This window comes from Lissotriton vulgaris, chromosome 3_1 (genome assembly GCF_964263255.1).
Source record: "Lissotriton vulgaris chromosome 3_1, aLisVul1.2, whole genome shotgun sequence".
Taxonomy (NCBI): Eukaryota; Metazoa; Chordata; class Amphibia; order Caudata; family Salamandridae; genus Lissotriton; species Lissotriton vulgaris.
Window position 1 is genome coordinate 1,175,719,535 of NC_141689.1, and position 25,284 is coordinate 1,175,744,818.

At 41.3% G+C, this 25,284-nt stretch overlaps 1 protein-coding gene across 1 annotated transcript in view; it reads left to right on the forward strand.

The window, feature by feature from the left end:
* Window positions 1-25,284, forward strand: part of LOC147727626 (adhesion G protein-coupled receptor L3-like) — a 542,888-nt gene that overhangs the window by 418,536 nt on the left and 99,068 nt on the right. Inside the window, exon 3 of the mRNA XM_086963662.1 lies at window positions 4,183-4,403. Within this exon, the coding sequence (XP_086819788.1) occupies window positions 4,349-4,403 (55 nt within the window). The 5' untranslated portion in view covers window positions 4,183-4,348. The remainder of the gene's footprint in view (window positions 1-4,182; window positions 4,404-25,284) is intronic.

Sequence of the window (25,284 nt, forward strand, 5' to 3'; positions counted from 1 at the left end):
GGGAGGGAGTTCTTAGATAAAAATCTACTAGACAAAGACGGGATCTAGATCGATGTATTAAAAATACCTTGTGGTTCCCCGGTGTATTACCTTTATTAAACGGACATATGCATATGGAGGACTTGCATAAATCCTGGGAACTACTCGACAGGCTTGTATGCTGCTCAACATTGTCTGCTGTCCTAAAATAGTTATTTGCTCAAATTCAGCCAAAACAGTTATGTTGGTTTCATTTTCATGATATTTAGGTTTATAAAAGCATTTGTGACTGTATGCACTTATGTTTTTCATGTTTCTGCTGCAGCTTATGCAGACTCCGATGAAGTCCTGGTGAGCTACTCTGCAAAAAGTACATGCAGGGCTATCAAGAGGGTAAAGCAAATTGAAGAGGATACCTAGCGAGCAAGCAGTAGGGAACTTTATATTACCTAAAGTAACACATACTATGCATTGTAGTGCTGTGGCACAATGTTACTTCAACTGCAGGTGAAAAAATCCTAATATCCTCTACCTGACATTTGCTTCACACTACCAAGAAATTTTCTTATAAATCACAAAATCAAAAGCTCGGATTTTAGAATACCATACAGCTTTGGGGCTACTTTTCTTTCACCTCAACAAATTGACTGGCATTTGATGGTATTTTCATTGGCCTGTCTATGTTTCTTCGAATCACACTGGAAACTGCAGGAGGTATCTCCAGTTCCAAATATAATTTTAATCAAATCATATGGTCACAAGGACAAACACTTCCATGAAGGATTGAAAAGCATGACCGGCAGTGAGGGCAGACTCTGCAGGGTTTTTAATTTCTTCCAAAACTGATTATGATATTCAAAGCCCCGGTATGTAATGATTTTTATTTGTGACGTCTCTGAGATTTCAGGTGCTCGAAGACATATTAAATACAATCAATGGGATGCTTTTTACTGAATGTCTTCTTTAAAGATAAATGTCTTGACTGTTAAGAATATCTATTTCCACATAGAAACGATGCTAAAGTGGATGAAGGGTATAACACTCCTGATTTGTCACAAGGAAACCTAAACCGTGGCCAAATAATGGCTTGAGACTGTACATTTCAGGCAAAGATATTCCATTTTCTGTCTTGAACATTAATTGAGGTAGCATGTGCTGCCCCTATCTAGCCGCTGATGTAACAGGGACATAACACAAATACAGCATGGTAGGTATTTTTGGGTTTGAAGTATAATGGCGATTGTATTGTAATAAAGCAATACTCTAAGGGATTAACTTTCAGTCTCCTTCAGCCATTGGCTGCGTAGTCTCATGAACCTTTAGCCATTGGCTTGAGACTTAGTCAATTACATTTTTGAATGAGCCCACAAGTGTACTTTAGTTTCACCTTCTTTCTATTGGCTGTTTGGGTTTATTCTACAGTCACCGTTGCTTTACACAAAGGACTATTTCACATCTGAAAAGTAAACTCTATCATCACACATGCAATTATGTATCTCATCCATGTACAGTATACACAAAGCATTCCATTTTATAAATGTACTGCAACAGACATCCTTTTACTGCTTTTGTCAGCGCCCAAGTGTGTGTCAAACCTATTAGTTTTGCCAATGCTTGTTGCTTTCTATAAATTCTCCCCTGCTTGTCTTTCTCCTGTATTGTAATTACCAAACCGGAATTTGTTGAAGGGCTGAGGTGGGGAGAAAGGGTCAACCCTGCAATGTGACCAAGGATAAATCTGTATGAGCTGTAATGTCTCCTACCCCAGGCATTCTAATGAATCAATGTCCATGTTTTATGCAGAATGTTGATCTTTCTGTTGTGAAACTCACACACTCACCTGCTTTAAACACCCTTTTAATAGGCATAAAGTTTGCAAGAGGACACTACCATGAGATGTCTAACAACTTTACAAATGTTCTTATCAGTGCTAACAAAATAAATACAGAAGTGCCTCCTGTCTGCGGTGGGGCCTAGTAAAATTGTAGTGCAGCCTTTGATTGCAACACTACGAACATAACATGAATGAAACTAGTGAACCCTTGGCCACTCATGTTAAGAGGATTAAGGGAATAAGCAATCTGTTGTGTGGTCCCACGTTGTGGTATTTTAGTTTGTAAACGTGAGAACATGTCACTCTGCATCAGCTCAGATTTTGATGAGCTTACACAGGTAACTTAATCAAATCACAGGTCAGCTTTTCAAATTCACCAAATTTGTTATGTTATTTCCATATATTTCACTCAGAAGTAGACACATGTCACTGGAGACTGGCTGTAGTCTACAAATCCACATTTTTTTTAAAGAGCAGGGCCAGATTTACAAAGAGTTCACGTAACGCAGCAAGTAAAGTTGCGCTGCGAGAATGGGAGAGAGGAGGACTGCATCATATTAACTAAGAACCGTTGCTGGAAATATCAAATAAGATGCGTTGCAGTTCTGCTCTCTCCCTGCGCGGCGCACTTTTGGCAGCCATGTGCCAACAGAGCCACACATGCACCATAGTGTAAGGATGCCTGTGTTTAGCTCAGCAGAGAAGTGGCTCCTCCGTGCACAAAAACTATGTCTTAAGCATTTCTCTCTTTGTATATTTGCTGTAGAATGCAGTATACATGCAAAGAGGAAACAACGAGGAGAAATGAGGACATTTCTCCTCATTACAGCTGCCTCAGGGAGGTGCAGATTTTGCAGAAATCCCTCGCGACAATTCTTTGTAGAGATTTGCGTCAAAACCCATGGGTAGTTGATTTGGAACACCCATGCACCACCCTTGGAACGCCCCATTGATGCAAGTAACGCATTTGTATCTCACTCCTGACTTGTGAATTTTTCTGGAATTTCCTGGGTTAACGCACAATTGATCAAGGGGAAAAAAGTGGTGTGAATCAGGTCTTTTTTTATTTCACAAAAATTTTTATTGAGAGAGATGAGTAAGCATTACAGGCGTGAGCAGAAATCATGCATGGTTCCGGTATCAACATGAGCAAGTATGCAAGTGTAACGGGAACAAAGGAGGGGTAAATTAAATTAACATAAGGAACGAAAAACAACAATAATCAATTTAAACACAAATAGTAATGTAAAGCACAGGCATTGCATCAGTACATTTAATCAGGTCTTTTTGACTCACCTGGGCTAATTCAAATATTGTATTATTCTCTTCAAAAACGAAAGCACAGAAGAAAAAATGCCTCAATGCATGAAAGCATAAACTACACACGATTCTCAAAAGACCACAGAGGTGCAATTTAGATGTTGGATATTTAATATTGAATTATCTTGTAATCTTGGCTATTTACTTTTATTTACATATTTAAGGGATACATATGCACAATCTACACGACAAAATACTACATTTCCCCCATGCACATTCACATTTGGCATAAAACACGGACACACTAGGGGGAGGGCCCTGGGCGTGGAAAAGACATGAAATCGATATACGAGTACACTGACCTAGTGGTCCAAATTGTGGACCTTACAGCCCTTCAGGAATACAATTGTTACACTTATCAGAGCACCTAAATGACAGCCAAATGTACCAGCCAGGAAATGTGTGGGAGAACACTAAACAATCAGATTTTCATAACATCTATGCATATTAGATATGTTACAAACTGTTAAAATGTTAGTATTCTCCTAACCAAAACGCTGCATTACATTGGCATTGTTCATATTATTCGTAAATTTTGTTAGGAAAAGTCAATACTTATATGGCGTATCTTGGTCATATGTACATTGGCAACGGTTGTTGCGAAGGTCCAAGTGTTTCCACAAGTTTGTGCGTTATGTACAAACACAATCACAGTGTATGCTTTTTGTCATTTCCTCATTTTTACGAAGACTTTTGCCCATAGACTTAATGTATCCCTGCCTGCATACTTATTACCATATTATCAAATAAAAATGATCCACATGCTTGTGTTTTGCTTTCATGTACACATGCTTACAACCATCCAAACCTTAGTATTAAACCTGGTAAAGTATGATTGAATCAAAGCTTTGGCCAACTGGCCATTACTAATATTCTTAAGTGTCTTGTAAAATACAACTGCCCAGAAAAGGTATTTGATAACCTTGTATTTTTAGAAAAGTGTCTCCACAAAATATTTTAAAAATAAAAGAATTAAATGTTTAATCAGGTAAATGCCTTCGACATATGAGCTGGGTTACTTACATGTCTTTTTTCTCTTTCTTTTTTAGGTTGCAAGCAGTGGCTCTTTTGCTGTTTGTACATTTGTTTGATTTTATGTCTTGGGATGTAAATACCAGATCTGCCAGGGAGGAGCCTGACGAGTCAAAGGGAACCGCTCTCATTCCATCTTGAGAAGTCCATTTTAGAGGTACCACCAGGCGTTATTTCACAGCCATGTGGTCACCTCAGCTGCTGTTCTTCATGATGCTCGCCTATCCAATGATACATGGTAAGAGAACTGAAAGAATATTGTGAATTACAGTAATAAGAAAATATATCTCACAACCTGGTGATATTATAAAGAGGCGTAATGCTCAGACTACCTTACTGAAATGTTCCCCACAGGGCTCTTACCAGATCAGGCTTCTTTTAGACAGTGAAAAGTTTATTTTTAATTTTTAAGGTATTACATGTGATATATTTTTGCTGCTACATTCTTTATTAATTTAACAATTACTTTTCTTTAATTGCATTTAATACCCTTCCTTCCTCTTGCAAATCAAGCATTCATCAGTGTTACCTTGTATGAATAAATGTGTCTGCAACATACACTAATTCAAATGAAAATATTAACATTTATTGCAGGTATCTCCAACCTTTACAATAATAAGAGCTACCTATGTTCAATGAAAATCATCCTGAGCTACTAAGATTGTGACCACATCATGCACATTTATATTAGTTGCCACCATTTGAAAGATTACCAGCACAGATCATTTCAGTACATCAGGCATGGTTGCCAGCAGTAATGCAAAAACACTTTGTCAATGTAAAACGCCTCTATCTGGGTAATATATAACATTCATAGAAGCTATGCCCCTAGCACCAAGGTAATAATATTAGTAATAAGTCTTCACAGCGCTACACAATACATCACTCAAATCTCAGCTTTAAATATATTGTGGAACTGTAATCATTTTTCTTCAAACATCAGCTTATGTGTTCTGAAAATATACACATTTTCATCTTCAATACACACTTTTCAGTTTTGATATGCATATAATAATTCAGCCAAGGAATAGCTTCTAATTTAGTATGCTAGGCTGCACTCGGGATACTACTTACAGGTAACTGGAGAGCTACCAGTAGCTCACGAGCTCCTCTTTAGAGAAGCCTGATTTATTGTATTTATTGAATATCTACATCAAAATTCCATAAAAATACTAAACAGTGGTATCAAGCAAGATCCCACCAACTCTGTTGAGAGTTGGGTTCCCATTCGAGGCAAAAGGGGCACTTTTGTTGGCCACTTCACTCTATGCAAATGAGTTTTTAAAGTATTTTTACGCCGTGGCTGCAAAATCTGATCAATCATTGTCAAGGCCAATAAGTTTGGTGAAAGCCACTAGCCTTTTGCCTTTGGTAATACTTGCTTTCTTTTCTCATGGTTTTGGCAAAAATCTATGGCTGGGTGAGATTTTGGGTTCTCGCGAATCTAGAAAAAATAGTAAATAAAAGTGAAATTATTTTTTGTTCATTGAAATCACACATTGCCCCTGGCACTTAAGGGAACTAATTTGAGTGTCAATGTGCCCCTTATGAAAGAGGAGAATGGCTTCACTCACAATGAAGCTAGCCAGCGGATGAAGTGGGTTGACCCAGTACCCCATGACTGTAAGCGGTTCTGGGTCTAGCTGAAAGCTTCCCCACGTAAGTACATTGAACATATAATATTAGTAAAATTAAAAGGTATTGGCTAGTGCAGGAGCTTAAAACCAATATCTGTGGACTTGCCACAATTAAATATCATGTTGTGTCACCATCTGCTGTTAGGATGCCCCTGAGATCTGCAGCTGCTTGTAGTTGAACCAAGTTATAAATAGCTTATGTTTACAAAGGAAAGGTTATGATGGACTCAAACTTATATTTTAACACATATATGAGCAGGTTACTTAACAGAAACACCAATTTTCATATTAAGAGAAATTAATTTCCCCCAAAAATCTATTTTCCCCTTTCCCTTCTAGTAAGAGCATCTTTAACTTAAAATGTTTATAGCCCTGCACAAATACAACCTGTGTAGACAGGAGCTACAGAATCCTGTCATACCAGTCCATCAGATGAAGAGTTCCTGGGCCTCATATATCATCAACAAATCCCCAGCTTGCGCTTTCAGCACATTATTCCTCAGAGTACCACAGACCTTTACACTCCCATAGAGGACATGCGCTCCCATTCTTACCACAGCTCTGATAAACAGTAACATTCACACGGAGTGCCCTGCATTCATCAGGGTCACGCAAGCACCTATTCACACACATCACATAGATATACTGCTGATTCCCCCTTCTTGATGTAGGCCTAGAACTGGCTTATCCTTTGTCTGCTCTTGTCACCCTTCAACTCCCTCAGCGTGTTAGATTCATACACCCAGCAATAAGATGAACATAGAAGAGGGGCCTAAGTGTGGCTGACTCCCACACAAGCATAAACATTGAAGAAGGACTTTCTTCCAAGTATTACCTCACTCTTTCCTCTGCAGCATCCATATTAGGACCCAACTGGTTTTGATTAGGAGGAATCCTGGTGATAGTTATCAGGGCCACAGCCCTCCCAAAACATACACCAGACATCTAGAAAGGCTTGGTAAGCCATACAAGAGAAGAACCAAGCATAACTCAATGAGACAAATCAAATGTAGTTTCTGGTACTCCAGAGCGGCTTGCACCCCCTTAATCAAGGTAACTCTTAGGGATGGAGAGGAGCAGCCTTTTCTGGGCCAACTATGAGACAATCATAATGAAGGCTTCTGGTATCCCAGAAAGACAACACTCAGCACTCTGCCAAACCTCAAAATAAATGACTAGTGAGAGTCACTAACGTCCATAAAGAGTCTACAGATAAACATAGCCGTCTTACATCTACCAAGCCGCGTTAAAGCAAATTGCAGTCAGAACACAGGTGACATGTGGAGCGACTGTGGCGCTGAGTGGGTTTCACACACACGTCGGGAGGTGGAGAGAAGATGACATTATTGTGGATGCCTGAAGCTACACATAATTGCTTCAACACGTGCCTTCTCCCAAACCACGTTGTTCTCCTCTGTATATTATCAGCAAGCGTGTTCTACTGCTTCCTTCGTTCATGTCCTAAGGACTGTCAATAATGCCCCACTCGACACAGAACATCGCCACTGGCATTTTAACCATTGTGTCAGAGGCAAGGTGCCATTAATGACAACTCACTAAGACTAATCGTGGAAAACAAGTTTAGGAAATGAAGGCATCTCATTATGTCTTTGCAAATTATTACAAGGCGATAATGACTCATCGTATTTGTAGTGCCACATTTGTAATTGCTAGACATTAACGCGTTTATTAATGTCTTATACCATTTCTAAAAGAAATGTGGAAGCCGGATTCTCCAACGGTGAGCGAATAAATATACAGTGTAGCATAAAAAGGAAAGTGACAAAAATTAGACACGGAGAGATTATTTCTGCAAATGCTGCAAGGATTGCTAGAACACTGGCCTCACAGCGCTAGTTCTCACATGACCACAGAGATTTGAGACAATCTTCTCACCTCTTTGGCCTATGTTCTGTGGCCTTTTATGATTACCTGCTGTAGGAAAACTTCTGAAACACACACCCATGGCTGTGACATCCACACCTAACTCAATTTTTCCATTGGTGCAACAACAATTTTGAATTTAAAAAAGACATTGAATTGTGGGTGTCTTATCAAGGTGTATACATCCCTGATGAAGTGTCTTGAGTGTGGCTTGTCGAGAGTTTAATGACGCAACTGAAGCAATATATTTGATGGGGGTAAGCCTATTTTTAAAGCAAATTCAGCCACTCATCCTTCTGAGACATTTCCAATTGCTTCTATCAGTTGAGCAATAAATAACCTGTGTTATTGTCATGCTTGGATAGTCCATGCGCATAGTGCTGCCGTCGGCCAACGGTTGTCACAAGCACTACCTTGCCAGTGCTGCGCATGTCTATTGGCCGACGCGGCCGCACCCGTTTCTTCGAACATTCAGCACTGGCGCAGAACGTTCGAAGCAACAAGCAGGTTAAGTGACATCTGAAAATAAACGACTATTGAACCTTAGGTCTGAGACAATAAACTTACTAACGTGGATATCAGGAGAACCTTCGCCATATGTGATCCTGCAGCAATATACAACTCCACCACCATAAAAACAGCGAAGCCGTGCACCCACAAAGCATACAACCTGCCACACATGCACCTATAACAAAGAAGATGTTTCTTTGATGCACACACGCCAAGTACTTACAGCGCAGCAGATTAATGAGTCTCCTAGCATAAGGAACATGTTGTATGTAATGCGCTGGTCCTTGAAACTCCACAAAAAAGGTGTGGAACCGTAGAGAAAGTATAAACAGATTATATGTACTCTTTCTAGATCCACACAACCTACCGGAGTTATCATTGGCCGTGGACAGGACTGGACTGTGCCCTTATGAATAGAAATTTCTGAAGTTGTAGTGTAGCAACTTTGGGGCATGGCCTATGGTTAGTGCTTGAAACAGTGTAGACATGTAAGTTTTGGCCCTTTGTTCTAATATCTTTATTCAATGGTTTAGGCTTCCTTGCTCTGAAAGGAAGACGACTTAAAAGTGCAAAGTCATTGTAAAAACCATCATTATTGAATAAGTACTTATCAATTTGGCCCAATGTGACATTTTACTCCAGAGCGTACCTGGCCATAGCCCTCATAGACTGCAAGACTTATCACCACCTTTGTTAGGGACAGAATAGTTTCAATGACATCCACTGACACACCATTTAAAATGCCTTCAAAAACTGTAGATACATGTAGATAATTTAATATTGCAGACTTTAATTAGAAATCAATAACGTAAAAGGGTTGATTTTTTGCCATTATTAATTAATATCACTGTGCGTCCTTTTCGATAATCATGGAAACTACCAGATTTTGTAGAATCATGATAATCAATGGCATGATCTTTTGATTAAGCTGTCTTTTTATAATGCCCTGTAAAAATGTAGAGGAAGGAAAAGGGAACTTCACCAAAAATATATTTACTTTGATTCACAATATGCTGCAAATTCTTCCTGAAGCATATTATTGTTTTAATGAAAATATGTCATTGGTTTCATTAAGGAAAAACCTTATTTGCTGGAAGGTGTGTTCAGTGTAATATATGTTTCTTTAGATATTGAACAGAACACAATTTGTTTAACTTAGAATAACAGTATTAATCTGCAAGAAGTGGTATGCAAAGGTAAATATAAATCAACAACTCCGGGTTGTAGCTGCCATTGGTGCAGACGGTGCAATACACGCAGGCCCAGAGTTGAGAGGGCGCCCAGCCTGCCCTGCACCCTCTTATTTCATTGGTTGCCTGTTCTGATTTTCTTAGCCACAGGGGGGTGATGGTTGTGCTGCACCTCATTTATAACAGTATTTTAATGCCAGCTGTGGGGGCCAAGTGTCATGCCACTGCGACAACTGGGAGTGAATTTCCTCGCAGATGGTTTTTGGAAACAGTAGTTCCCTGTATATTCATGTATCTTCCCAGTTGATTATGAGTATGTGTTAGAAATGGGATTCCTGATTGGCTGACATATGCACCCAGGGCATGCAGGAAACACCATTCTAGTTAGTGTAAGCTAGATATACAATAGGTTAACCTGCGCTCACCCTCTGGCAGCTTGGCACAGAGCAATCATGCTTATCTACAAAGGCATGTGTAAAGTATGTATGCAACACACGCACAATGAATACATCACAAAAATACTCCACGCAGCAATAAAATATAGATTATATTTCTATGAATAAAACAAGATCAAAACGACAAAAATCCAATAAGTAGAACTGAAGTTATGAATGTTTGCTTAGAAGTCAATAGTGCTAAAAGATTACTCTAGGGTGTGCTAAACCGAGATAAATCCAAAGTTCAGGCCGACGGCGATAGAGTGCGGGTCGGAAGCAGCTCAAAACAGGTCCAGCTGAAGTTTTACCATCTCAAGCTGAATCAAGAGCCCCGTTTGTGGGGGAGAAGGTTGCCGAGAGCAAGTAAAGAGCCGCTAGTCATGATCCTGTGGGTACGAATAGTAGGCCGGGCATCGCGGAGGGCAGATGGGGCCTCGCGATCATGGGGGTGATGCTTGCTGTGCAAGAAGATGATGTTGTGACGGTTCACGCTCATCCTTTGAGCAAGTGGCACAGTCCCAGTGTGAACAAAGCTCCCAAAAGCTTTATTTCAGTGGCCAAAAAACACTTTCAATTGCCCTCAATTACAGAGGTGCCTCTTGGGGTCAGGAGCGAATTAAAGATGGGCCCAGTAGCTATAGGTGATAAGTTGGAAGCATTTTGTGTCCCTGAGACTTCAGAAGAACAGGAGGCAAGCCAGCAAGTCCTTTAAGTTCACTTGGAGGGAAAGCAGAGTCCAGCTCTCCCTTTAGCAGGCAGGGAGCACCAGGGAGCATGGCAACAAGCAGAAAGGCAGTCCTTCCAAAAAACGAGCCTAGTTGAGTCCTTAAGCAGGACTTACCTTAGGGGTGACTTAGGTGTAATAAAAGGGAAGTTTCAAGCTTGGCAAGTAGTTTTAAATGTCAAGTTGAAGTGGCAGTAAACTGCACACACAGGCACTTCAGCGGCAGGCCTGAGACAGATTTGAAAGGCTTCGTCTGTGGGTGGCGCAATCAGGGCTGCAGGCCCATTCGTAGCATTTAATTTACAGGCCAGGGAACATGGTATACCACTTAACAGAGGACTTGCAAGTAAATCAAATATGCCAAACAGTTGTAAACCCATTATACCATGTTTAGAGTAGAGAGCACGTGCACTTGAGCACTGGTTAGCGGTGGTAAAGAGTCTGAACAGTCCTAAAGCCAACAATAGAAGGTCAGAAAAAGAGGAGGAAGGCAAAACTTTGGGGTGATCTTTCTGTGAGGGTTATTTTCCATCGGTATATGCGTTTTTACTGTTGCTGTTATGAATTATAATACAGGTCACCAATATTTAGTATAATTACAGGCTTATATAGTGTTTAATATTGATCTTAAATATGACCCACTATATCATTTCACTCTAAACAAAGTCATTTTAAAATTAAGCAAAGACAATCATCAATGCATGCTAAAACACACACACACACACCTGTCTTTCTCACAAAAACCTTTACTTGCAATAAATGCCCATCTAGTAAGATACGTTTCATGAATTTTATCTCAATTGGTGCATCTTGTGCCCATACAAGGTGCACTATAATGTTCTTAAAGATCAGCTAACAAGGTAGAAGAGCTTTCTATAAACACTTCCACCTGGAATATTCACACAACACTCAAGCCTTGATCCTCGAGTAAAATTTAGGCAGCATCTTCCAGAAGATGCCCGCATTACCACCCTCCTTCCAAAACTCATGACAAGTGCCACCCAATTCCCAGAATCTTGTTGAAGTATAAAATCTTTATTTCCCTCAAAATGTGCTTTCACAAGGCCAATTTAGCCCAAAACTATACTAAGGCCGCTTACAATGTGCTGCGTGAAATTAAACAACAAATTGATGGTCCATTACCAGTGTGATTTGAGGACAATGCAGGCGCAATTCTCTTTTACTTTACATTCCACAGGATACAAAATCGTCTATAGCAATAGATATTACAGTAGTAGATAGCACTGCTATTAGGCTATACTGTTGAGGTCATCTTTGTGGACAGGCTCTATATCTTCTAATCATCCTTGAAATGTGTAGTTGATGTTGCAAGAATGTTGTAAATCAGGAGCAAATGAACCATCTCCAATCCGTTATGCATGCCACTTTCATCCACAAGAATCCCAACATTACCTCATTTAATGGTACACTCATTCATTATAGCCCAAAATTTGTTTTAGCTATGAAAGGCTTTTGGTAGGACCGAATTGTACCCTTGGGTACCTTATGGGACAGTAAGTCAGCATATTTGATCATCTACATCAAGATATTCTCAATAGCAGTATTACTTTCAAGTTTTGTGATGGCACCTTTCAAGAAAGTGGTAGTTACCCCTCATCAAAAAGGGATTCCATTGTACACTGTAGGTTATACCTTGACTGGCTTTAAGAGAAAAATGGTTTGTCTGCACAGGACTTACAGGGGAGCGCAGCAAAGATGGTTGTAGGTGGTGACTACTAATACTCTTGCTTGATGACCGGTCCCAGTTTTCATTATTATTTTGCTCCAGAGGAAGATAGAGAAAGTCAGACAGAGAAGAAAGAAGTTAGAAGATATAAACAGAAAAACAGAGAGAAAAGTAGAAAGCAGGAATGGGAAAGAACTTTCAAGAGTGTAGTAAAGAGACAGGAATTGTAAGGCAGGCCTAAAAACAAAACATACAAATGTTACCAGACCTGCAGGTCTAGTGACTTGAATAATCTACTTGACCTACCTGTAATGCTCGACCCATAAACTGGTCGTAAATTGGGATCTTCTACAAATAATGTATTTCACCTACCTGCTATCACATATGAGAACAACTTCAAATATGTTGGCTCAACATGTCTGTTGTACAAAGAAAGACTCCTTATTTAACAGATTAATCTTTATCTTCATGTATATTGTGAATCTAGCCCATATGTAGGCTACACATGACCCCTGACTTGCCTCCTAGTTCACTAATGGCATTGTGAATTGTAATCACGGCAGGATCGGGAATGTTCTTCAGTTCATGCTTAAAAATTCTCAATTTTAAATACTATATTTCTAAAGCATGATGTGAAAGCGACCTAACGTATACAGTCAGCACATTTTCCATTGAAATAGTGACAAAATGTCTCACTGATGTTTTACTGGCAAGACTATATAGCAAAGAAACAATGTTTGGAAATAGGTTTCTGCAAATATTTATCATTTGCAAAAACAACAGTTGATGGACAGAATGCAGAACAATGTCATACATTCACCCCATTACAGAGATCTGGGCATAAATCCATCGCTTTTTTGCTCACCATGCCATTCCGGTTTGAACCCAGCCATATGCAAATCAGTCTTGACCCTGTGCCTCATGGGAACAGTCCAACCCGAACTGCCAAGCCAGGTTCTCCCTGGAAACAAGCGCCTTCGGACCGGTTTCAGGGTTTCACCCTTCCTCAGCCAGGATAGCTTGATTCCAGTGGCATGGAGAGCACAGGACCCATGTCTGGGCATAACCGTCCCATTATAGGCAAATTTTTATCATTTGCACATAACCAAGCAAAGTCCTGATTTGTTTTGATCCTAATAAAATCTTATATATGGTGTGTGTAAGGCTTTCTCAAGGATTGTCAGTTTACTTTAGAAAATCCTCTAACCTTGCAGTCAGAAAAAAAAGTAAACAGTAATAATCTCCCAGATAAAATAAGCAGCAATTTGTAAGAAGAAGGAAGCTGACCTCTGTTTTTAATGCACAGCACATGAGACAAGATAGGGAGGTGTTTTAAAGGCATCTTTATTGCTCATTCACTTTCTGAATGAACATTGTTCTTTGCCAGCTGGAGGCGAGTAGATTTTTCGAGGCATGTAAGGTGATGGAAAAGAGGCACGGAGTAGATCCAATACTAAGAATAATTAATATTTGCACGCAGCAACTCTGGTGACAGGATCCTGAGAAAAAGTTTGGGACTCTGCACACACTATTTTTTTATACAAAGTAAGCACCCTTATTACGAGGAACAACTAAAGCGAAGGGCACAAAGAAAACATCAGACTCGTTTTACACCAGGAATTCAGCATGGTATCCAGGATGACTTTAGATTTCTCATTTTTATGAGACAACCTTTACTGTTAACTCAGCTCCCCTTTTCTTTAGTTATTGAGTAAGGATGCTTATAAACGGCATGCCCTTTTGGACTGCGATCCATGCTAAAATTGTTGCACCACAGAGCAGAGGCAAAGTCAGGCCCGGCCCGTGCAGGGCATTATACCGGGGCGGTGAAGTCAGGCGGGGGAGGGGCAGGGTGGGGGGGTTTTAAAATGCGGAAAATGGACCATTACAGGTAAGTAACGAAAAAAATTAATAAAACGAATTTCGTTGCCTACGCTGCATCACATTTGGCGATGCAGCGCAGGCAAAGAAATTCGTGTCATTCATTTTTTTTGTTGCTTACCTGTAATGGTCCATATCCCGCATTTTAAACCCCCCCCACCCTGCCCCTCCCCCGCCTGACGTCACCGCCTCGATAGGGCCTGGGCAAAGTTAAATACAAATAAAATGTTCTCAAAAGACTGCCGTTAAGAGTTGCATAAGCAATGGCAGAGCAACGGTAAGGAGTGTCTCCAGCATCCGAGGGAATGCTACATTGGCGAAGCATATAAGACACTAGTTAAGCAACTCAGTGATACAAGACATTTTTCATTGCAATTCACAATTGTTCCCAACAGATTAAAAAAACTACAAAAAAAAACCAAGGCCTCCTACAGTATAATATTAAAACACCCAAAACACTCTGGTTGGTTACGAGGACATTTTGACATAGGTGTTCGGAACCCTCCTACGCACGCCCATCACGACGTCACAATGGCAGACGTGCACTTAGCAAACACCACTAATGTAGTATAGCGTAATTTAAAAAAAAATTGAAGACAAATTAAAATCATGTTAAAAACATTCACTCTAAGAATAATGTTAGCTCCTGGTGTGTAGGACACAGCATATTCTTAAAGCTGAGAGACTGCATCAAGATGCTCCAAGCTCTATCAGCCCCGTCAGCAGAGTACCCTGGCCTGAGAGTTCCCGACTGAGTGCGGAGAGAGCCCATCCTTTTACCTTGCAGGGGCCCCCCTTAAGTTTTGTTATGCTACTGTCTCAGAGAGGGGACCTCTTGGGTGAGGAGGGCTTTAGGTTGAAATGGATGAAAATCCATCCCTGCACTCTGGCTGTATTATGTTATTTAAGTTTGTTTTTTTACTTTTTCTACTAGCATTACTCGTAAGTATTTTCATTCTTACTTCCTCTAAGAATATGTTGCCACCTCTTTGGAGGCTAAACACTGCTCCTGATTATACTACATTGTGCAAACAGTAGGTACCGCCAAATGCTTCCCATCCTCCTCCCCCGCTCCTACGTATCTCCTGCAAGGCTACCTTACTTCCTTGTTTCAATTCCTAATGGCTTAGAATCAAGCTTGCTTAGGCACACATTGCTCTTCCCCCTTCTTAAGTCCTACAGTCTGGTTTGGAGATTGGGACTGACCACTTTGTATTTGGTCTCAGTTGCCAGCACAGTGTCTGGAATTCTTACTGTTACTGAGTCTCAAAAATATGCCCATAGAGTGGGCATTTGCTCTGCCCAGAGGAATATTTCTCTTTCCCCTCATGCCATTGGCTGTTTGTTGTATCATTCTGTGTTCTATAAAGTGTTTCAATTGGATTGCACAAGGAATTATTTTACATCTGAAAAGTACACTCAATGACCACAGTATTTGTGACATTCAATACTTTATATTCTGTATCTATTCTACACAATACGCAATCCTACATTTTCCACAGCATTGTCCAAGCCGATATGTGTTACTATTGTGCGCAAAGCTACATTTGTGCATACACATGCTTACATGTGCTAGCACATCAAAGCTTGCCTTGGTGGCTTAGCCAATTTTTTTATAATTTGCTATTATTCTTCCATAGGGACATAATTTCCACTCAAATCACTTCACCTTGTAGTTGAACAATACCTTCTTTCTGGCTCCATAATAATAATGACTATTTATATAGGGCACAAATTATTTGATTGTTGGTGCTTAAATAGGTGTTATTAATCTGCTCAGTGGTAATCAGCCAATCCGCCTCTGAATGAAGACAGATTGAGCATTCCTTACTTGGATCCAAACGTATGATTGGCATTTCACTGGGCGGTCCCTCCCCCCGCAGAACAACCCATTGTTTCTCCTTGAAATGTGTTATAGTATCGAGGTACACTTTCTGGCCTTTGACTGCTAACATTCTGGAATGTGCCCAAGCGCCAAGAAACCGCTCGGTTTATGTCGCGCTTTAGAAATACTTTAAACTTAAACTTAAACTTGTTTCTCCTGGAAGACTCTATTTGCAGGTTTTTTTGTCCAAGCAAGATTTGCATGCTTGCATTTTCTCAAGTTCACATTCTTTTTCAGTGATCTCAGATAATGTATCATTGAGTCAAAGCCACTCCGGTTGCATGCAGCGTTTACCAAGGACACGGGTAGAGCGAAGGATGTCAGGGACAGAGCACAGAATATTCAAATCAGCGTGTCAGGTGTCACTAACGTGGGAGATGCAGTAATGAAATGTCACCTAAAACGCATATTCCTTTTAATGAAATTCTGCTCATATCTAGGAAAAATATCATAGTTCTATTGGACAAATCTCAAATTATAAAAGTAATGTGGCATGATGCAGTACTACAGAAAAGGACCGTTTATGATAGAGGAGCGGCTTATACAGTTAATGGATGTACATTCCGGTAAAAGATGGACTAACAAACACAACGATAAGCAAGCACAGATATCGAAATTGTCCATGTTCACTATAACATTATTTTTTAAATATAAGAACTAAGGGCCTTATATAAGAACTAAGGGCCTCATTTACAAAAAAATTGGGTAGCGCTGCACCGCAAGACACTTTGCCACGCCAATCTGCGTCGTTTTAAAAGCACAGGGATGCGTTGTATTTACAACAGTACTAACCCTGGGCATAGGACTACGCTACGCTCGCAAAGCGTGCGTAGTTCGCGCAACTATGCGCTACGTGAATTGCACATAGCACAGTGCAAAAATGCTTAGCGGGCATTTTTTGCTTGCTCGCGGCCCTCGTCAAGTTGACGACCGCGAGCAAGCAAAATAACATCCCAGCGAGACTTTTTCCTCGTTCGCGATCAGCAAAATCAAGTGGCCGATCGCAAGCATGGAAAATAAACCTCCCGGCGAGATTCTCAACGCATGGAGGTCAGGTACCTCATTGCGAGTGGTCGCATATGCTCGCGACCGCTTGCGATGAGAAACTACCAGTCCACGTTGAGAAAGCTGCAGCGCGAGTACTAATCTACTCAAGCGGCACTGTGCAAGATGCGGTTTACAATGATTTTAGCTATTGTTTAGCTTATAATTATAGTTGTAACTTGACCATAAGGTTGTTCTTTAGGTCAAGGACTGCCTCACCTTATTAATGTAGGCTGATTGTATGACGACATAAGGGATATCCTTAACGCTCAGGGACTTTTTTCTTTTTAATACTTATTCACCCTGTCCCATATTGGTTCATAGGGTACGTCCCTTTTTTGTGCTTTGTTTACAATGATTGCACAGTTCGGACAAGCATCCGGCACTGTGCAATCAGTGCGAACAGCATTTTCCCTACCGCACTACACAGTTGGCGTAGCTACGCGTAGCACTACTATGCGATCTATGCCCAGGGTTAAACAATACGGCACATCCGTGTGCTTTCCCCTGCGCTGGCGCATTATTGCTGCAAGGCGTCAGCGTTGGCACCCTTGTGTCATGTTGCAAGGGTGCCTGCTTTGCAGGGATGGGATTGGTTTTGTGCTGTAAGGGACACCTGCCTACACAAAAAAAATAATTGATGGCTTTTTCCTCTACTCTATGTGTGCTGCATTCAATGCAGCACACATAGAAAGAGGGAAAAACAAGGAGAAATAAAAGTATTTCTCCTCGTTGTGCCACTACCACGCCTCCCCTGGGGAAGAACATGATTCTGACGCATCTCCAGCTTTACAAAACTTAGTAAAGCTGGGAATGTGTCAGGTTTCATGGATGTTGCGTGGGAACACCCACAGCAACACCCATGGAATGCCCCTTTCACGCAGAGTAATATGTGAAAGGAGCCTATGTTTACAAAGCCATGAAAAGTCACGCAGGATGACTTTACGTGGCCTTGTCAATATGGACGGGCACACTGCGCCGCCGGAGCGTCAAACAAAGTGACGCACCAACGGCGCAATGGCCTTGTAAATGAGGCCCTAAAGATAGACTCCAGTAGCTGGGAATATAATTAGACACATTTATTTTGCTTTACACTGCACTGATTATGGTAGTTACTGATAAACATGAAGTGCTTTGTGACCACGTCATGTGTATGGAGAATTGCATGCATGCTCCAATAGAATCCAAGGATGCAGGCGATTGGATCATACACAACCAATGCTCTCTCCCATGCATTGTAAGCAGGACAGCTGCCACCTCCACATCTTGTTCCTCTCTGGCTTTGGGCACATTGATGGGGTGAACTGTCAACCTTCCCAATCCCCTTTTCGAAACTAAATGATGCTTGCCTCCCCACCTGTTGTAATTTTACAGTCTGAGGGTAAGAGTAGGTGAACACTCTGTGCAGTGAGGGAAAGTAGAAACTAGCGGTGCAAATTTGTGATTTTTTTTCTCGACCTTCATGTATTTCATGCTAAATTTATTAAAAATTTGAGAAGTTTTCAAAGTTGTGTCAGAGAAGGGCTTTCATAAGAAGATGAAGACTTTTGCATTTTGCTTTTGTATGCAAGTGTAATTTACTGTTCTCTCACTGGTTATAAGCCATTCAGAAGGAAAAGCTGTATTAGACATGCACTACCATACTAAACGCTCACAACTTAGAGGTGCAAAGAAGTTTTATATTACTTACAACAAAACAACACTTCCAGATTCTGTAGCAACAATTGTTGGGAAAAGCACTAGCATTGGGCGTAGGACGTAGGTGAAGGGAAAGCAGAAATTTCCCTCAACAAGGTAAAGGCCAATAATCAGGAACTATACGACACGTAATAAAACATACACACCATTCCCGTGGACATATATGCAGTATCTACCTGTAGAAAACAAAAGTCTAAGGCAAAATATTGTGCTTTGAGCAAATTAACAATTGCTCTGGATTAACTTGCTTGTAGCAGGTCATGCTTAATGGACAGGACGTTCCGCATTCCATATATGACGCCTCCCATGGTTGGTGGTCATTCAGACCTGGGCTTAATTTGTGCCAGCGTGTCGACGGAGTTCGCCACTTATTTGTGTGACCGAAATGATTTATCGTCATCAAACTTTGACCACGTGCAAGAAACGAAGGGCAGAAGAGGGTGAAAGAAGGAGGAAGAGAAAGATAGAAAAACAGAGCGAGAGAGCGCAAGTAGAGATGAAACTGAAACTGAGTGAGGTAACGAGAGAGGCTTTTTGGGTGGTGGAAGAAAGAAGCATGCAGTGGAATGAGGTACAGTTAGCCCTGGTATTTGGGATCCCTGACATTCAGCAGACCTGATGCTGGGTTCCCAAGAAAGACTATGCACCCTGCCACTTTTTTTTAAATTAAATACTGCCAGGCATCACTCAGATGATAGTCCACTTCCCCCTGCGCTTCTCTGTGGCCAGCTCGTCTCCATTACAGGTGGGGTCTTCTACCCACTTGTTGACTGTGATGAAAGAGCTGCCGCTAAGGATCCTGGACGAAACCAGACAAAAGTCAACGCAGAGCACTGCACTGTGCTTCGCCGCTGTCCTAATGTGAGCATTAGGCCGGCTTTCCTTTTTTTTCTAATTAATCTTATCTGTGTCCCGCGAATTTTCGAGTAATTACTTCCCCTCTGACTTAAGTTGAATTAGCTGCTTCCACTTCACTGGCTCCAGGCCCTGGATTTAAGCCTCCGAATGGCACTGAAACACTTTCAAGCCTTTAGCAGAGTTTTATCTCTGCGAGGGTGGTAGTGTGGCAACTACAATGGACTCCACCAACAGGGTTTCAGAGCGCAGTAGAGACCGAGTGTGAAATACAAGACAAGAAAGTTGAACATGCATTGACAGTGGTGACAAACAGGGGTTTAAACACAACACAGAACTGGTCTTAGGGGCAGATTTCCAAGCCCCTTGCGCCTCTTTTACGCCGCCGTTGCATCACTTTTGTGACGCAGCGGCGGCGCAAAAGATGCGCCATGGTGCGGGGTATTTACAACATGACGCATCTGGGAGATGCTTCACGTTGGAAAGCGCCTGCGCCATAAGGAGGCGGTCCGGCGCAGGGGAGGGGGCGTTCCTGCGCAGGAACGCCTCCTAAAAGTGGCTGAGTGAAATCTACAAAATTTCTCTCAGTCACTTTTAGGCCCATGCTGCGTCAAAACCCTGCGCCTGCTTGATGCAGGAGTAAGGATTGACGCAGCATTGTGGAGATAGAGCACCCCAAGCCTTGCTGGAGCTGCATTGCGCTTGCAACTCCAGCAATGCGCCGCCTTTGCGGCACAGATGTGTGACGCATCTGTGCCGTTTTTGCCCCATGGTGCGCCGCATTGTAAATGCGGCACATCCAGGGTGGCGGAGCTGCAGCGCACAATTACTGGTGCATCCCTGCTGATATTCAGGGATGCGCCAGTAATTGTAAATCTGCCCCTAAGTGTTTACAGAGGTAAGGGAAATGAAAGCCCCTGAATGTAAGCATGTACTGAGTGAGAAATAGCAGCTCATCATTAAATTGGCCCCAGCACAGGGGCCTTGCAAGGCAATAAACTGAAACCAAAATTTGTAGGATAAGTACAATGTTGGCAAATTAAAAAAGTAAACATATTATTGGTGACAGTCACATGCCAGCTTCACAGAACACATACTAGAAGCAATACATGGGTATTTTAAACAAAGAATGGTTTCATTTCAAAGTGTTTGAGCTCTAAAACTATCCAGGCCTGTATAGAAGTATCAACATTTTAGTTCAACCTGCATATATGTTATGTTTCTGTGGTGTAACAATAGGGTGATATCACACAGGGAGCAGCGATAAACTATCCCTTTTGTCGATACGCTGTTCCGCTGTGACGGTAATACACATTCCGCTGCATCTGATGCATGGGGTTGCGGGTGCACATTCATGGCTCATAATCAGCTGCATTTCCTATGACAATTCTCTCAACATCCATTCGCTTGATGTATTTTGTCTTTGCTGGTTTGTTTGAACAAACACATTTTGCAGCTTGGCTTGTAGCAAGCTGAGATAATTGGGTAGATTCTTGGCAGTCGGCGGAGACAGTCAAAAGAAAAGTGAATTGTGGCAGGATATGCCTCCATACTTCATAACACTCTCATCTCAGGCTCAGCGGGAAGATGCGGTTGCATCGAGCAGCCCTATGGTGACATAGTTTGATGAAAAGAAAGGATATTATGTACATGATTCCAGTATCTTTAACGGAAAGGTGAATGATTGATGGGTGTGGATGCTAGTTGGGTTAGTGAACTTTCTCTTTTTCTATTCCTTTGGAATTAGCTTCCTTAATTTGCGCCTGTGGACACAACACTCCTTTTTAGGGTTTTCATCATCAGACTTTGACCCAGAGCAACACAGAGAAAGCCATGTAAAGGAGAAAAAAGGCACGCAAGGTAGAAAGATCAAGAGAAGAATTACACAAAGTGACAAAGGAAGAAAGACAGTAGGAAAAGGAAGTACAAAAAGAAAGTGCAAGATTGAGATCAAAAGAGTGGAACTGGGGGTGGTGGAAAAGGCATAATGTGGAATCAAGAACAGACATCTTTGGAACGCAGCAATACCACCATGTGGCAGTCTTAGCTACAAGATTTTTTTCTTTTTTACCAATTAAACATTGATTATTGTTGCCACTGCTGGCCGATGGAGCTGATCCTAGGGTTTATGTGTTAAGTCTAGGTGAGGACGTAATTGTGACAAAGAGAACTTTGTAAACAATCAAGGGAGGAACTAAATGAGTTTTAAGGTATTGGCAAAGTGGGCTGTGGCTCAGGGCCTCAGCCTTTCATATTGACCCCTGATAGAGTCAACTCTGTTCCTCAGAGAGTCTTGCCCTGATGACCGTGAAAAATTATTAAACAGATTGTTTACAATACCGTTATCCTTTAATTATTTTGAAAGACGGTGGTGAGTGAGTCTAATACAGATATTTTGCAGAGAAATATTGTGTTTATTTTTCATTTGACATTTAGGAAAAAAAGGTTTCTTTTAGATCTCAATAGGACCAAACATATGCGAAACGGTAGAGTGACACAGATATTTGCAGTAATATTAGAGAAACGCTAATGTGTTACAATATTGAAAACATACTTCACCATCCCTGAATAAAGATGTAAGCGCATTTAGAATTTGGGCAATTGGGCCTGTATACTATCAGTGACCTGGCCGAAGAGGGCATGAAAGAACTGAAATAGAATCATAAATTGAAACCTGTTCTGAACGGGAGGGGGGGCAAAATAGGTTTGGCCCAAGGCCCCCAAAATCTTGGGCAGGACTGCTTAAATATTTACAGGTGGAGTCTTGCATTAAATGTAAACCTAGAACTTTCTTTGCAGTAGGGAAATGTGTCTCCTATCCTATGCTTATTAGATTACGGGGGAGGCCCCAAGGCATCCTGTAGCCTCAGCGTTTTTCTCCTAATACATACATTTGCCACATAATCCATCATTTGTTGCATATTTCACAGATTTATACAAAAATGATTCTTGTTTAAATAGATTAAAAGTGACATTAAAAAGTAACACATTTGGTGAGACACTGGCAGGCCAGTCATTAAGGTTAACTGGTCTTCTTACATCTGCTGAATGCTAAATCTCGGTATTAAACAAGTACTAATGAGGTGAAACATCTGCTTAGCCACTAATAATCTATGTAATGTAGCAAAATAATGCCGCCACAGACAGAAAGGCCTTTGATGCTCCATGATTGTCTTTTTGTGCTATATAACTTTGTGAACTCGACCTCTTAATTTGCCCCTATATTGGCACATAAGTCCAGTTTTCCTGAAGAAGAGACGTGACACTGAGAGTGTACTGCTTTTCAAGGGGCTTGTGTCTCTTGGGACACTGTCTGTCCTGGGGCCCTGTGGCTCAGGTGGTCTCTGTGACATGTAAGTAGTGTTTTCTGACGTGGCAGGGCTGTGGCTTGTGGTCCCTGTAAGCCAGGTCAGGCTGTAAATTAGGAAGGTGCGACTCGCATGCGTACTGACTGTAGTTGAGAGAACTTTCTACTGAAGTTCTTCAAAGGTAGCTTATCTCACAAACATGCATGACCAATCATTTCATTGCTATCACTGGTGAGAAAAAAACATCTAAATACAATATTCCACAACTATATTCCATGAAATGATAAAACTAGGACAAAATATAAAAGAACTTAATATACATTGCATCCATGTATTGAAATTAAAGCATGCAGTTCTGTTGATTACAATGAGGACACACAGTATTGCCCACACCTTTTTCAGCTCCCCTGAGATTTTATTGCCCACAACTATCTTTTTTAGGTCCTGCTTTACAGTGATGTCAGCAGCATGTGATCAAGAACATAGAAGGTTTTATTTCTACCTGCTTCCATTTGATGTGGTTGGTTCAAGCTGCTTACCCTCTTGAGCTGTATCTTCACTTATTGTCATCTGTGATCTCTGTCCCTCTATTAATGTGGGCTCTTCTCCTAAAGAGGCCCAGTAGTGATACCCAGGGGCAAATCAATGAATGGTGGACTATATACTGGCATGTCCAGTTTAGGTCCAGGAATGCCAGATCCATGCATGCCAGAGTTACAAAATATCACATAAAATCTACAAACAGTAAATCTTACTGAAATTCACATACAAGTCTATTTGTTATCCTGAGTATGGAAATGGGGGCTATCTACCCTGGAACTACATTAGACGCCATTAGCGGATGGTAATGTACGCCTCACCTTCAGTCTCATCCATTGAAGAGAGACAACCATGTAAATCGTCAAGAACTGACCCATTGAGAAAAATCCTATGAAACATTTAACCCCTTCCGTGCTCCTGGGGAGCTCAGCTCAGCTCATCATGAGGCACGGTGCTCGGGTGCTTATGACGAGCTGAGCTCGTCATGAGCCGTGAAACGCCATACGCAGGGATAGTTCCCCTGCTGTGCTGAACATTCCACAGAAACGGGTGTGGCCATGAGGAGCTCAGCTCAGCGGGGGAATGAGCCCCGCAGCCAAAGTGTTAAGCTGTATCTATGTACAGAACTAACTGACTTTATCAGTACATGGTCAGATTGGATTTGGTAAACAGGTTCCTACAGGGCACCCACTATTAGCAATGTAAACACAGAAAGTATATTTTGATGCTAATCAATCCATCAGCAACTAAAATGATAAATGTTTCTACATCAGAGTTCTGAACATTTACCACTAAGCATCATGTTTCAGTTTCAAAGTACAGACTGAGTACCCAGCTACAAAAGAATTGGAATTACCACAAGAGCTGACTGCATAGGTGGTAGTGGTAGATAATATGCAAAATTATCCCTTATGCAATTTTACCATATTTCCGGTAACAACTTGTGATAAATCTGCCAGTTTGAAGGTTGTTAAACAACACATACACTTGGCAGAAATAGCATATAAAAATACCAGTATCTAAAAACAGGAAGTAAGCATTTGCCACCCACAATAGACATAAAAGAGAGACTCCGCACCACTTGCATCATTATGCTGCATACAACTGATGTCTATACAACTGCTACAGTACAAGTCGTTGATGAAACAGTGATTTTTTCAGCATGTTCGGACGATTAGGTCATTAGGTCATTAGGTCTGCATTTTAGGCCGCATCCACCAATCAAAGAATACGTCAGAGGAAATGAAGATCAAAATTTACTTTCAGCTGAATGCATTTCTAGGCCCTAGCAGCTCTCCTGCATATAAAACCTCTCTGATATTACTCAACTGGTTATTTCAGAGTTTGGCAGGAGGAACTCAAAATCCATCAATTACAGTTAACTACTAGGGAACAGATATTACTGACATGTTCTTTGAGTTCACCAGAAGCAGTGGTACGTGAATTAAAACATAGTGAAACTGCTGTCTAGAGAGTCCTTTATCCCCCGTCCCCAACTTTAGCAGCAGTTCTGTGTAATATGAAATATTTGTGTATGGCTTCTTTGACTCTGAAGAGAAGTTCATAAATAGGACGTCTGGCAGTGGGAGGACATCGCTGGAGAGATGCACCCACAGAGAGCAAACGTAAGGATGCATGCTGAGATTTGTGGATAGCTGAATGCAGAGACTGATGGATGGATCGAGAGGAGGAGGATGGAGGAATGATGGAGAAAGTTTGGATTGAGTGAATGATGGAGACAGTGGATGGATGGAATGCTGGGGTAATGGATGGATGCAGAGATGGATACATGAAGAGGAGGATGGAGAGAAGGATGAATGGATGTAGATAAAAGATAGA